At 40.2% G+C, this 13,475-nt stretch overlaps 1 protein-coding gene across 7 annotated transcripts in view; it reads right to left on the bottom strand.

Annotated features, from left to right (window-relative positions):
* Nucleotides 1–13,475, bottom strand: part of RBMS3 (RNA binding motif single stranded interacting protein 3) — a 765,077-nt gene that overhangs the window by 152,889 nt on the left and 598,713 nt on the right. For all 7 annotated transcript variants that reach the window (XM_051789016.1, XM_051789015.1, XM_051789013.1 and 4 more), the window contains one exon: nt 1,638–1,795. In XM_051789016.1, coding sequence (XP_051644976.1) covers nt 1,638–1,795 — 158 coding nt within the window. The remainder of the gene's footprint in view (nt 1–1,637; nt 1,796–13,475) is intronic.

Genomic DNA, 13,475 nt, shown 5'->3' on the forward strand with positions numbered 1-13,475 from the left:
ATGACTACAAGCAAAGGTAAACAAATTAATCTATTTGGACTGACATGCAGAAAAAAGATACCAAATAGCATTCCCCACAAAAAGAAGTTCAGCTGGTCATGTAATTAAATCTTGTATTGATAATTCTGCAAAGATGAGAGTCAGCATTCAACTATGGTTCCAAATTCCTGGATTAACTCTGGCCTCACTCAAGTCAGTGGGAGGTCTGCTGTATACTTTGATGGAATGAAGGTTTTACCCCACTGTCATTTGCATGGTGAATTACGCAACCTTCAAGTTAGATCATTAAAGGGCTCCTGAAATATGCTCCATAATTAAATACATTTTCATAAACTAAGTCAATTTTTAAGAATGCGAGTTTATCCATGAGTTAGACTAATCTTTATTGAGTGAGTTAGAAAAGTTCATGGTATTATCTGCAAGGATGCATAAGGAACAGCGTGTCATCGTTCAGCATAAATGTTTTGCCTTTTTCCATTTGAATTCAGATAATACTATCTTAACATTTTTCGTCCACGATGATCTTTCACATCAAGGAAAAAGGTAATACTACAACGTCACTTATCTTGCAAGCTAACTTTTTATCATACAGTACCTCATTTCAGTCAGTGGTGCTGTGACACGAACAGAAGTGTCATGATATACCATGATATGATGTATTTCAGAGAAATTTGCAAGACAAAGAAGTCATTTTGCCTCCTCTACAAAGCACAATGTTATGAATATTCTGTAGAAACAATGATTTGGGTTTTTTTTTTCCTTTTCTTTTGAAGCAGAAGACTGATTTATAGGAGAATTGCAAATTTCTCTTCTTATTTGCTTTTTCAATACCTTTCTATATATAGCACTCTATTCCTTGGTTTTTCAAAAGAAAACTATTTGATTTAAGAATCTTTCAAGCTGAAGAGAATCTATGTAAATATTCCCTGAGAGTAAACATGGAAACTTGTCTATCTGTACTAACAATGAAGTACATGGTAATAATATGTTGCCTGTTCTGTCTAAAATATCTGACTACTCCGTTAGGGCTTGTTATATGCAAATATTTCTTCTTAAGCTCTTCTCATAGCTGCAGTTCCCTGCAGCTTTCAAGGAAGACATGTTTCTTCAGTTATAGTTCCTACCCTTTGCTCTTCCAACTGCTAAATTTACTTTTTCCTGTTGCAAAATCTTTGCTAAATATTTAAACAGTTTCATAGAATGGTTTTGGTTGGAAGGGACATTAAAGTCCCTCTCTGTATTTCTTGTAGGACCCCTTCAGGTACTGGAATACTGCACAATAAGTGCACCCCAGGGCCTCCTAAGCTCACTCCTTGGTTTCTTTCCCAGGTGTGTGCTTCTCGTTGTAGGACATTCATTATTATCCAAGTTTGATACTGCATGGATAGCTCACTATTCCTAGCAGTTTTTATTTGCATATACCTGCATACAATGAACTGTTTTTTAAAGCAAAGAAATGAATGCCCTTCTGCATTGGTATTCTTCAGGTGGGTGGAAAGGACAGACACGCAGCCTGATAAAGGTGCTGCTCTGCATTTTCCACAGCTGTGAGACTTCACAGCTACAGAACAGACAGTATTTGTGAAGGACCAAAGCCAAAAAATGTGCATGAATCAAAATAAGAGTAAAGGTTTCACCTGGCAAAGCCGACTCCTCTGCTGACTCCATTAGCATCTCTTAATATTCTGGTGGAAATGACATGTCCAAAGGGTTTCAGCATATTCTCCAGTTCCTGCTCATCCATGGAAACGGGTAAATTTGAGATGTATAGATTTGTGGGATCTTGCTCTTGTTGCTATGACAAAATAAGAGAAATATCCTCAGTTAGGCTTAGCACAATAGAATAGCTTATGGCTCATACAACAAGGGCTACTCAAAGTAGGACCAAGTCAAGAATTTATAGCTGCATTAGAAGCAAATCTGAGCAATCTGTTCATGACAGCAACATATTTGCCAAATTTCTTCAAACTCTCATGCATGTGCTTAATTCTGTGCGTGATTGCTCTTATTGAACTCAGTGACACTACTCATTTATAGAAAATTACTCTCATGCACAAGTGTTCTTGGATTTGTGTCCTAATTTAGCAAAGAGATTGTGAAGAAAATGTGATTTCCACAAATGTGCTCACTGTTAACATAAATAAAGAATGAAAATTCAACACATATTTTAAGCAGATGTGCTTTCCAGCCTGCAGAGTTCCCATTCAACCTGCTCATCATGAACCAGGTTGGTTGAAAACACAGAATGTTTTTCATAGTACCTTTTCCCTTTTTTTTTCCCATAAAAAATATCTTCCTCCATAATAAGCAACAAGGCCTAACTGGGCAGGGGGCAGGAGGGGAAGTTCTGCAGTTCAGCCTGAGGTCCTGATGAGATGTGTAACACATTTTTTCTCAGATTGAACTAAAATGTAAGACAAAGCCTGCTGTATCAATAATTAAGAAAACAAAATAGAAAGCAGCTTTCTAGTTCTATTTAAGATTTTTTGGCTAAACTTTCCATTTCCATTTTGGCAACCATTTCAACTCCTATTCTTGCTTGCTAAACTACTGCAAAGAAACATGGAAGAGGCATAGATGCCATATGTAAAATAAGTGTACTGCAGCAATAAATAAAACCCTTGTCTACAGACAACCAGGTCTTGATTGCATTAAATCAATTTGGTTAAGCCCTTGCAAATTTTCATGGCTCTGTCCATTTTCATTGAGACAAGCACAACATAGTATCTGATCACTTGCCAGTGCAAGCCTGACTGGGATCAGGCATGACTACATAATTTCAGGTACTGTTTAATAACCACAAATATAACATACAATACCTTACCTGAGAAAGTTCTCTGAGACAGACTTTTTGATTCTTTTTATTACAAATTTTAATGGGTAGAATTAATTTGTACTTGTTCAACACTGAATTGACAACAATATTACCTCTTTTTGCTATGAGTTGTCCTAAAATCAGATTACTAATTTTGCAGCAGCACCGCAACCTTGCACTGTTATGAAATTACACACAGTCCTGCAGCCATCTGCCCTGCTTTAACTAAACTAGTTTCAAATTACACTCCATTAAAATCATTGAGGATGTGCCTTGTCAAACACAATCACGCATTGTGTTTCTGGAAGATGTATAAAGACAGGACAGAACCAAGATGTTTGCTCCACCACTGCCTTGTACATTCAAGACCTCAAAAATGGAAGGAGAAATTGTTTCAAGCTGTGATTCACACCCCCATCTATGCAGGAACAAGAATGACTAAACCAAGTCTAATATAGCTAAATACAAGAATCAGAAGCCAAAGCAAGATTTTAGCTTCTCTTACCCCAGGCTTAGGAGAAATCTTAGCCTTTTTGGATGAGACAGAAAACCGAAAATGGGTACCCCAAAAAGGTCAAAAATCAGGAGGTGTGTAATACTGTTTTACTGCTTAATTTGGATTCTGACCTACGAGCTGTGAACACTTGCCTTTGGACATAGCGCTTAATGCCCACTGCAGTCTACTTTGCATCTCCAGACTCATTACCCCACAAAACAACACATTACCATGCACATTGAATTCTCCACTATTTTACAAAAATCAATAAATAAAAGAAAAAAATAGGTATGTTTTCAAGCTGCTGTCCATAAAAGTTTTTACCACATCTTATTCTAAGGGGCAGAGGAGAGGAACACCACACACAGGAACAGTGAACTTACTGCAAACTGAACTGAAGTTACAAACCTCAAATCTAGAAAAACATTATTTCCCTTTTCAGTTATCTTTCCCTGCAAATCAATTTACATTTATACAGATATAAAAGCTAGGTCCAGTACCAAAAGATGTTGGTGAGGGGTCATAACTGATACAGTACCAACAATGTGAGGAAAACAATGCAAACAGTCCTGGAGGGAAGGCAGGCAAGAAAAGAAAGGAATATGAGCTGCAGATCACACTTTTAGTTTTGGGAAAAGTAAGCAAACAAAAATCCAAAGCATTTTCTTTCTTTCCCCCTTCCATCCCCCCGTCCTGGATTTTTTCCCTTTTCTGTTTGCAAACTGTTTAAGTTTTATTGCTTTTTACTTCTCCCAGGCCTCACCTCCAAAGCCACAGAAAAAAAATAAAAGATTCAGGAATTTGGAAGCATCTTCATTGTTACTAAGTACTTTGAAAGTGTGAGCACTAGAGGTAGGTAAAGCAGAGGCATCTGAGAAGCAAATTGAAGCAGAAGCGTTTGCAATTCTGATAGGCACTGTTCTTCAGAAATAATTCCACTGCTATGCAAATCTCTACCCATTCATTGGTTAAGGACTTTGATTAATCCACCAATCAGTGCTCAGGGAATGACATCCCTTGTCAATATTTAGAAAAAATATGTAGATGAGATCCCTGTAGCCAAAGGCCAGACTAACATGGAAAAGCTAAGTTATGCATCAGTAACTTCATGACAGCCTCTGCTTTCACCGAAGCAACTCAGTCCTGCAGAATATGAAAATGAGAACTTTTCTTTAGACTACTCAGTTTTCAAACTAGGACAAACAAGTAAAATAAACAAGAACCATTGCCAGTGTCTCTCACTTCTGAACCAGGAACACATAAGCCTTTTAACTGTGCTAGAGATTAAATGTTGTTGTTTTAAATATCTGTGGAAAGTTAGCTGCACTCTGAGGATGAATGAAAGACTAGCAGGCCATAGTCACTCTCTCACAAGGATTTGCCAAACCTATCTTTTATCAATGTGATAAATAAGAGCTGTAAGTAGAGAGAGACAGATGAGGCCACTCATGCTACCTCCACAACATAACAGTGTTTTCTAAGAAAGGAAAAGAAATCCACATTATTTTTCCTTACTATACAAATATAACATTTAGAGAAATATCCCTTTCCTTTACAGAGAAATATCACCTCACAAAAGCCATATATCACACAACAAACTGCAACAAGATGAAATGCCTTCATAGTGATGCAGCCTGGAGCTGAACAGGCTTTACAGGAGCTGTGTGGAACCCAGTTGCTCTGTCACAGTGCAGCCAGACCCCACTGTCACCTACCCTCACAAGGCCCTGTGTTTCTCAGACTTGGCCCCCTCCCAGCCTCTAGCACTGAAGCTCCTCATGACCTTTTTCAGTTGTGCAGAGATCCTCTCTTCAGCGTGAAGGTGCTGACATATGTCTCTCATTTTGCCAAAGCCTATTCATCCCAGGTTCCTCAAGCTCCTGTGTGAGATATTCTCCTCCCCATCCCAGTGCCACTGCTGAGCTTCTCAGTGTCAAAGGTAAGTTCAAAATACGCCTAATTGTTAACAAGATAAGCCTAACCAGAACTGTAAATCCATGCATCTCATGATTCCTTTCATAATCCCAACCTGACAATGAGGTTTCTGCCTTCAGTGAAGGTCGTAGGACTGGTGGTGGTATCTGGATCCACACAGTGTGGCTGCTCAGATTCCCTTTGGTTCATTTAATTCTTTCTAAGGCTTTTCACCAAACATTAAAAAACGCTACTTCCCACCTAGGGATGCTAAAATCCCATTATTGTCTCCAGTCCCAAACTGAACTGACTGACCAGTCATCAGTGAGAGAGCTGAAAATCATTCTTTTCATACTCAAAGTCACTTCAGAACTGTGGTTTCCTCTCATGCCCCCAACAGTTTGGACAGGAGCCAAAGGGGTGGGGTGGCAGAAAGTCATACACTCACCACAAACAGCATCGTGCCTCAGATGCCCTGCAGCTGGTGACTTAGAGCCACTGCAGTGGGGCCACCAGCCAAGCAGAGCCTGGTCTTTTCTGGTCCCGATTTCACAGAATCATAGAATCACTAAGGTTGGAAAATACCTCCAAGATCATCAAGTCCAACCATTAACCTAACACTGCCGGGTCTGCTACTTAACCATGTCTCTAAGCACCATATCTACATGTTTTTTTAACACTTCTAAGGACAGTGATTCTACCACTCCTGGGCAGCCTGTTCCAATCTTTGACCACCCTTTCAGTGAAGAAATTTACCCCTGCAGACTACAGGAGACACACCATGCTGGCCCTGCAGCACGGGGGAATGACACACCTGTCAACAGAGTCTTCCCACAGCACAGTAGCCTCTTGGGTTTAATCCCCCATGTGTGAGAAGGGCCTTCCCAGGGTGACCAGGGCTAGCCACTGCAGCTGACTGCCGTCCTGGAGGCTCACAGGAGGAGGGCGCTGCTGGAAGCAGTGGAAGGCTCACTGCAGCACAGTTTCTTTGCCTTTCCCAGACCCTGCGTGCCAAATAGGGATAAATAATGGATGCTAGACCAGGCCAAGTTGCTGCTTCTCGAAGAGAGTAGTAAGGCAGCTGTGGCCTCTGCTGTATGTGCCAGCTGCAGATGCATCATGCTCAAGGTATGCAAATTTGCAAGCTCCATCTCAAGCCACGATCAAAAGCCTGCTCCTGGCTGTCCTCACTGAAGTTTGTTTCAGTTCAGATCTCCCATGTGACAGCCCAAGGACAGTCACATTTTCCAGGTACAATTTGTATTTGTACCACAGCCCCAAAGAAACAAGGATGAACTCATCCAGTCAGTCCCAACCCCACAAAATCCTGGCACAGCCTCATACTCTAGGCTAAGCTCATTCTGGGGTCCTGATGTGTGCTAGTCTGTATGGGTACATAGAATACCATGTACTCTATGTACTATGGGTACATAGTGCCACAGAATGAGCCAACAACAAAAAAAGAAATGAAGACAATTTAAGGTCCTCTGCAGACAAGTGCATGGCCTTTTCCAATTATCTTTGCTCCCACTGCAGCCTGTTTCACCATCATTGTAGCCCAAATACCTCAGCTGCTCTGGCCTGTGGGCTCTAGGGACATTAGCTGCATGCATACATTGCAGTTGGGTCATTCTGGCTGTGGATGTGTAAGATAGACACAGTAGTCAAAGTAGTCAAAATCACAGCTAGGAAGGTTTAAAATTGTGAATACTGCAAACTAACGGTAGTTAGTTTTTGATTAGCTCAGACCAACTCCAGCAGTCAGCTGCAGGCATCCTGCTGCAATGCTCTGGAGTTCAGCAGTCAGGAGCAGTTGTACTGGGGAAACAGCCAGAAATTTTGCCACTGCCTTTTCACAGGAACTGGGCCAGTCATTCAGCTCCCAAGGCCTGTGCCAAGGAGGCAAAATAAGTTTATAATGCAGAGGATTTGAAATGCACTACACCAACAGCATTTGAAACAGAAAAAAACCCACCCAGCAGAGGGCATGCTGCAACTCCAAGTTTGCTGTTTGCTCTGCTGGGCCCTCCCAGACACTTTTGAAAGGACAACGTTCAGATGGGATTTTCCCTCCCATCTTGAGATAATCTTTGGAAGCAATGCATAAAAAGCTGAAAGAACAATTCCTGCTGGTGTGAGCAGAGGCTGAGGCTCTTTACGCAGTACATTTAGTCATGCATTCTTTAAAAACACATGTGTAGGGAGGGGTGGACAGTTTTTGGCTGCATTATTTTTTTCCAAAAGGAACTCAAACCTCTCATGATCTGTAATCTCATTAGGGCTGGTAAGCAAGTGTGTTTGTTTTATCTGGGAACCTTATGTACCAATTCTTTTTATTCAACCTAATTTATTTCTCCTTAGAGCAGCTTGCTCTAGGAAACTTATGTACTGATTATGAGTTCAAACAACTTCTTCTTCCATCTTCCAAACTTTTTCTGGGAATAAAACTTCATATGTGGATAGATACGAGATTCTGAACTCTTTTTTAAAATATACAATCAATATTTATATTAGTAGATCATATGCTTTTCTTATCTTTAATAAATTCAGACTTCATCATATTAACATTGACACAGGTCAATATTACAGCCCACTTTTAGAAGTATGGTCCTGTCATTTTAGACCCAAGTTCAAATCACCCTCAATCAGTATTTTCCCTAGGCTAGGTCATCTCTGCCTTGTGGTCACTGCCCAGATCTTCAGCCTACACATGTAACTCCTTCTCTCCTTTAAAGATCTGGGTTGAACTTCTGTCTCCCCTCAAGAAAAAAAATAGTCACACTTTTTACAGAAAAAATATTTATATGGAACTATTTATATGAAACCAGATAATTTCTATGGAAACATTTATGTGCAATTTCATAAATTCTCCTGTGTTTGCTCACTGTTTTGAAAACTGTAGCTGTATGGTAGCATCAGTCTCATCTTCAGTTTATTACATTATTTCTAAACTGGATTCTGTACAAGCCACTGAGCTTAGATGAAATTTAGAGGAAGCATGTAATACTTTCTCTCAGTAGATTCACATTCAATAACTCTTCTTGTTGTTTCATTTTTTAATATTTACTTTTTTTGTACTGCAGAACATGAGAACTTTCCAAGGCATCTGAAACAGACATTCATTTAAAAGCTGATTTGATGTGCATTCGATTTGATTCACACACCAAAAGTCTGAAAGAAAAGACTTTTTCCCTTGTTTTCTCTTGTTACTCCATTTATTCCTGCTGCTTTTCCACATTAATATTTTTTCACGTATGTAAAAGATGTCTTGCTTTCAGAGTAAGCTACCAAATTTACAATTCAGGTATTTAACTTCAGCTCTAATACCTAATGTCTTTAAGCAACATTTAGAGAGGTTCTCTCTTCACTGACCTGTCCAAGTATGGCAGGATGCTCCTAACTTATTTATCACTGTTAGACAGGATGAATACGGGTTAGTGGTGTGCAAATTAAAAGAAAGTCACCCCAAACTCCACCACCTCCTGGTATCAGAGAAGTGATGGCAGGAAACCCTTTTCTTTGTTCTCAGCAGAGGTGTGAGGACAGGGTACAGTGCAGTGTTTGGGGATGAAGACCTTGCCCATGTAAGTTCATGTGGTGCTTTCCAATCAATGAAGATACACTGATTTTAATTAATCATAGTAGCCCTATTTTCAAAGATTTCTTCTAATTATGGTTTGTTTGTTTGTTTTTATAAGAAGGAACAAACAAACTAACAAATCCACATAAAACACTTGTCGTAGCAATGGCCCAGACCATATAGCCTTTTGTAATTGTCAATGACATATTTTGAGCCATCACTGCAGTAACACGAGATGAACAAAATGAATCAAGTGCAGCTGCCAGGGTTTCCTTTGACTTTTTCCTTGCTTATTTGCATTCCTTTGTGTGAGCAGATTTTTAACAGTGTAGACAGCTAAATCAATGGCCAGTTAACTATTGATCCTGGCTGGTTTCACTCTCTTGTTGAGCAGCACACCAAAAAGCTTACAAGATTGTATAGAAAGCCTAAACTTTACATGGATTTTATTAGTGGACTAAGTATTCATAATCCAACAGATACAGTTGAAGAAAACTTGTAAAAGTGATGTTGGCCTCCTTGTCAAGAGTCCTTCCAAAGCTCTTTCATAGAATCATAGAATTGTTTAGGTTGAAAAAGACCATTATGATCATCAAATCCAACCCTTAAACCAGCACTTTCAAGTCCACCATTAAACCATGTTCCTAACTGCCACATGTACGCATCTTTTAAATACCTCCAGGAATGAGGACTCCACCATTTCCCTGGGCAGGCAGTTCCAATGCTTGACAACCCTTTTGGTGAAGAAATTTTCCCAACTATCTAATCTAAACCTCCCCTGCTGGAACTTGAGGCCATTTCCTCTTGTCCTATCACTTTTTACCTGGGAAATAAATTCCCACCTTGCTACAGCCTTCTGTCAGGTAGTTGTAGAGAACAGTAGACTCACCCCCCTGAGTCTCCTTTTCTCCAGGGTAGACAACCCCAGCTCCTTCAGCTGCTCCTTGTATGACTTTTGCTCCAGTCCCTTCACCAGCTTCATTGCCCTTCTTTGCACACACTCCAGCACTTCAATGTCATTCTTGTAGTGAGGGGCCCAAAACTGAACATAGGATTCCTGGTGCAGCCTCACCAGTGCAGAGTACAGAGGGAAATCACTTCCCTAGTCTTGTTGGCTGCACTATTTCTGATGCAAGCCAGGATGCCATTGGCCTTCTTGGCCACTTGGGCACAGTGCTGGCTAATGTTCAGCCAGTTATCAACCAGCATCCCCAGGTTCTTTCCACTGGGCAGCTTTCCAGCCACTCTTCCCCAAGCCTTCAGTGTTGCATAAGGTTGTTGTGACCCAAGTGCAGGATCCGGCATTTCACCATGTTGAACCTCATACAATTTTGGCCCAAGTCCATTGATTCAGCCTGTCCAGATGCCTCTGCAAAGCCTTCCTATGCTCCAGTAGATCAACAATCCCACCCAACTTAGTGTCATCTGCAGACTGACTGAGGGTGTACTCAATCCCCTCGTCCAGATCATTGACAAAGATATTAAACGAGATTGTCCCCAGTACTGAGCTCTGAGAGACACCACTAGTGACCAGTCGCCAACTAGATGTAACTCCATTCACCATCACTCTCTATGCTCAGTCAGTCAACCAGTTTTTATCCAGTGTCAAAAGGCTTCACTAAAGTCCAGGTAGACAGCATCCACAGCCTTTCCCTCATCCACTAAGCAGGTTGCCTTGCCATAGAAGGAGATCAGGTTAGTCAAATAGGACCTGCCTTTCATAAGCCCATCCTGACTGGGCTTGATTCCTCAGTTGTTCTGCATGTGCTGTGTGATTGTGCTCAAGACGATCTGCTCCATAACGTTCCCTGTCACTGAGATCAGGCTGACAGGCCTGTAGTTCCCCATATTCTCCTTCTGTCCCTTGTAGATGGGTGTCACATTTGCTAACTTCCAGTCAGCTGGGATCTCCCCAGTTTACCAAGACTGCTGGGCAATGATAGAAAATGGCTTGATGAATACTTTGTCAGCTCCCTCAGTATCCTTGGGTTGCCCCATGCTCATCAGGTCACTAACCATCTCCCCTTCAATTATAAGGGCTTAATTCTAATCCCATCCCCACCTTCCAGCTCACACGAACAACTGCTGGTCTTACTATTAAAGACTGAGGCAAAGAAAGCATTAAGTACAACAATCTTTTCCTCATCCTTTGTCACTCTTCCCCTCCACATCCAATAACAGATGGAAATTCTCTTTAGCCCTCCTTTTGTTGCTGATATATTTATAGAAGCATATTTTGTTGTCTTTTATGGCAGTAGCCAGATTAAGTTCTAGTTGGTTATTGATCCTGACATGGTTTTTTGGGGATAAGCCCTAATTATTATGTGACCATTCTCAGGTGCTTCTGTGGTTTCTAACAAATCAACAACCCTTGCATTCTTGCTATTGCATGGATCTCCATCCCCTACCTGTACTGAGACAGCAGCTCTCACTAGCACACTGTTCCTCAAACCTTGGTGTGATGTCCACAGGCTTATCTCTAGTGAGCCTGGTTTTATCCCTTTTCCACTTCAAATTTTTTGTACTGGGCACTGTCAGAAGCATGAGCTATCTCCTCAACCAAGACTGTCTGAACACTGAAGATTTCACAGGGAAAATATTGAAGAACAGAGGACATTCAAAGAAGCTTATTTTGTCTTAGGTACCTTCAAAAGAATCTGCGTGTTGTTTGATGGTCTTCCAAAGGCTCCAATATGTAAAGATTTAACATCTCAAGATGTTAAATATCTCTTTCACCCTGACAGATCGACTTCACAGTAGTCACTGTGCCTTTTTAGACTGTGCTGACTACATGTTTCATAAATTATCTTTCTTCTGTACACAACCCTTCCTGACTTTAAATCTATGATGGTTCAAACTTTATTAGCAATGTGGTGTTTCCAAAGAGCCGCAGGAGATTTGGCCTCAGAATAATTATGCAACCACTATACAGCAATAATTAAGCCAAATCCATCAAACATAATAAATGTAGCTAAAACTAAACTTGTGGTATCCATTTTCTGCATAAGCTTGATTATCACCAAGTCCTGTAAAAAGCCTATTAACAACAAGGACACCTTCTGAAAAGACACAGTAGTTCTGCATCCAAACACAGAAAACACTCATAAGTGCTGTTCTGAAGAAAAGCATTTTCCCAGTGATTTTCAGAAGTATTTTATTGTTATTGGCATAAGTAAATTTAAGCACTTCAAAGCTTTATAATGATCCAAGAAAAGAACTCCTGCCATAAGAAATCCTTTGACTGGGATCATCTAATCAGAAAAGAGAGATGTAACTTGGGCATCCAGCATTACTGTGCCAATACTGAAACACTCTTTGCAGTTAGTTCTTAAACAAGGCATAGGCTAAAATTTGCTCTACCAAATTTTGTCCAAAAATTGCAAACAAGCAAATCCTTAAAACCCATGACCTATGAAGAGAAAAAGAACAAAGTTTTGTAGGAAATTATTTGTCACAAAGATCTGTATCAGCTCCACAGCGGAGTATTATTTATAAGTACTGTTTTAATTAAAACCATGAACTTTAAAAGAGTTCACAGTTTATATATGCCCAGGATTTCTTCTCACTGTGCAAACTATCAGAATGCTGTGCCTGCTGTGTAAGCTGGACTCAGCTTTCTTTTAATTAAGTTTGTTCATGGACAGCACAGCATTTGCTAAAGCCAAATACTGCTGGAACCAAATTGTTATTGGTCTGTCCAGTGCAGAGCTGCTGCAGAACCTTCCATCATGCATTTCACCTGCCAGTGGTGATTTGATTTGCCCTTTGTCTTGTGTGGGAAATATGGTCTTGAGTCACTATGGATGCTGCCTTCAGAACATTCTATAAGATACATGGTATCCCCTTTCATTTCCACAAAATACAATCCTAACTGGAACTATCACAGGCTGATATAAGAACCTATTATTCATACTTCTGGTATTGCAAGGTCAAACTCCTTCTTAGTTTTCCTAGAAACAAATTTCCACAGTTTCCAACTTGCACAGTGCAATGCAGCCAAAAAGGCAGATCAACCTCTGCAAAAATCATTGTGTCACTCTAGCTTTGAATATGTTTAGTTGTCTCCATATTCTGTTTCACACTGTTTTAATGACTGTTTTGTTATTTTTATTGTTGATAAGTAAGAATCAATTAATTACCTCAGATGACCTGATGGCTGTTTATAACAATTTCTGAAAATGCTACACAATCCCCTAGCTGTGAACCCAAAATCAGAAACTCACTGATGACCTCTGGAAGCAAAAGGCTAATTTGCCAGATGAGTTGCAATCTAAGTTGAACACCTTACCTATTTGTTTTTATTTCTCAATCAATGGTGTCCCAGTGAACTTAAGACACAGCGTCCTATTGCCCGTTAGACAATATTGCCTCAAGTATGTTTGTTTGCTTTACATTATACTGGGTTAATGACATGTTAATTGATGTATATTTTGCAGGATTCTCTTACTCGCATTTAGACAGGAGTCCTTTTCCCCAACAGAAAGTCTATGAATCTTAAGATTTAACTCCTACTATTCACATTCTCACTGAATTGTGTTTTACATGATACTGTCCCACAAAAAGGGTGCATTTGTGCATGTGCAACAGAGAATAAAAAGGTCACAAAAGAGATTATGTGCTTTATAGAGGACATAGCATGAAATCAGGCCATAGTATAAACTTTCCATTAT

The sequence above is a fragment of the Manacus candei genome, unplaced genomic scaffold (assembly GCF_025592945.1).
Source record: "Manacus candei isolate 608988 ecotype Guabito, Panama unplaced genomic scaffold, ASM2559294v1 h1tg000026l, whole genome shotgun sequence".
In the NCBI taxonomy this organism is placed as follows: Eukaryota; Metazoa; Chordata; class Aves; order Passeriformes; family Pipridae; genus Manacus; species Manacus candei.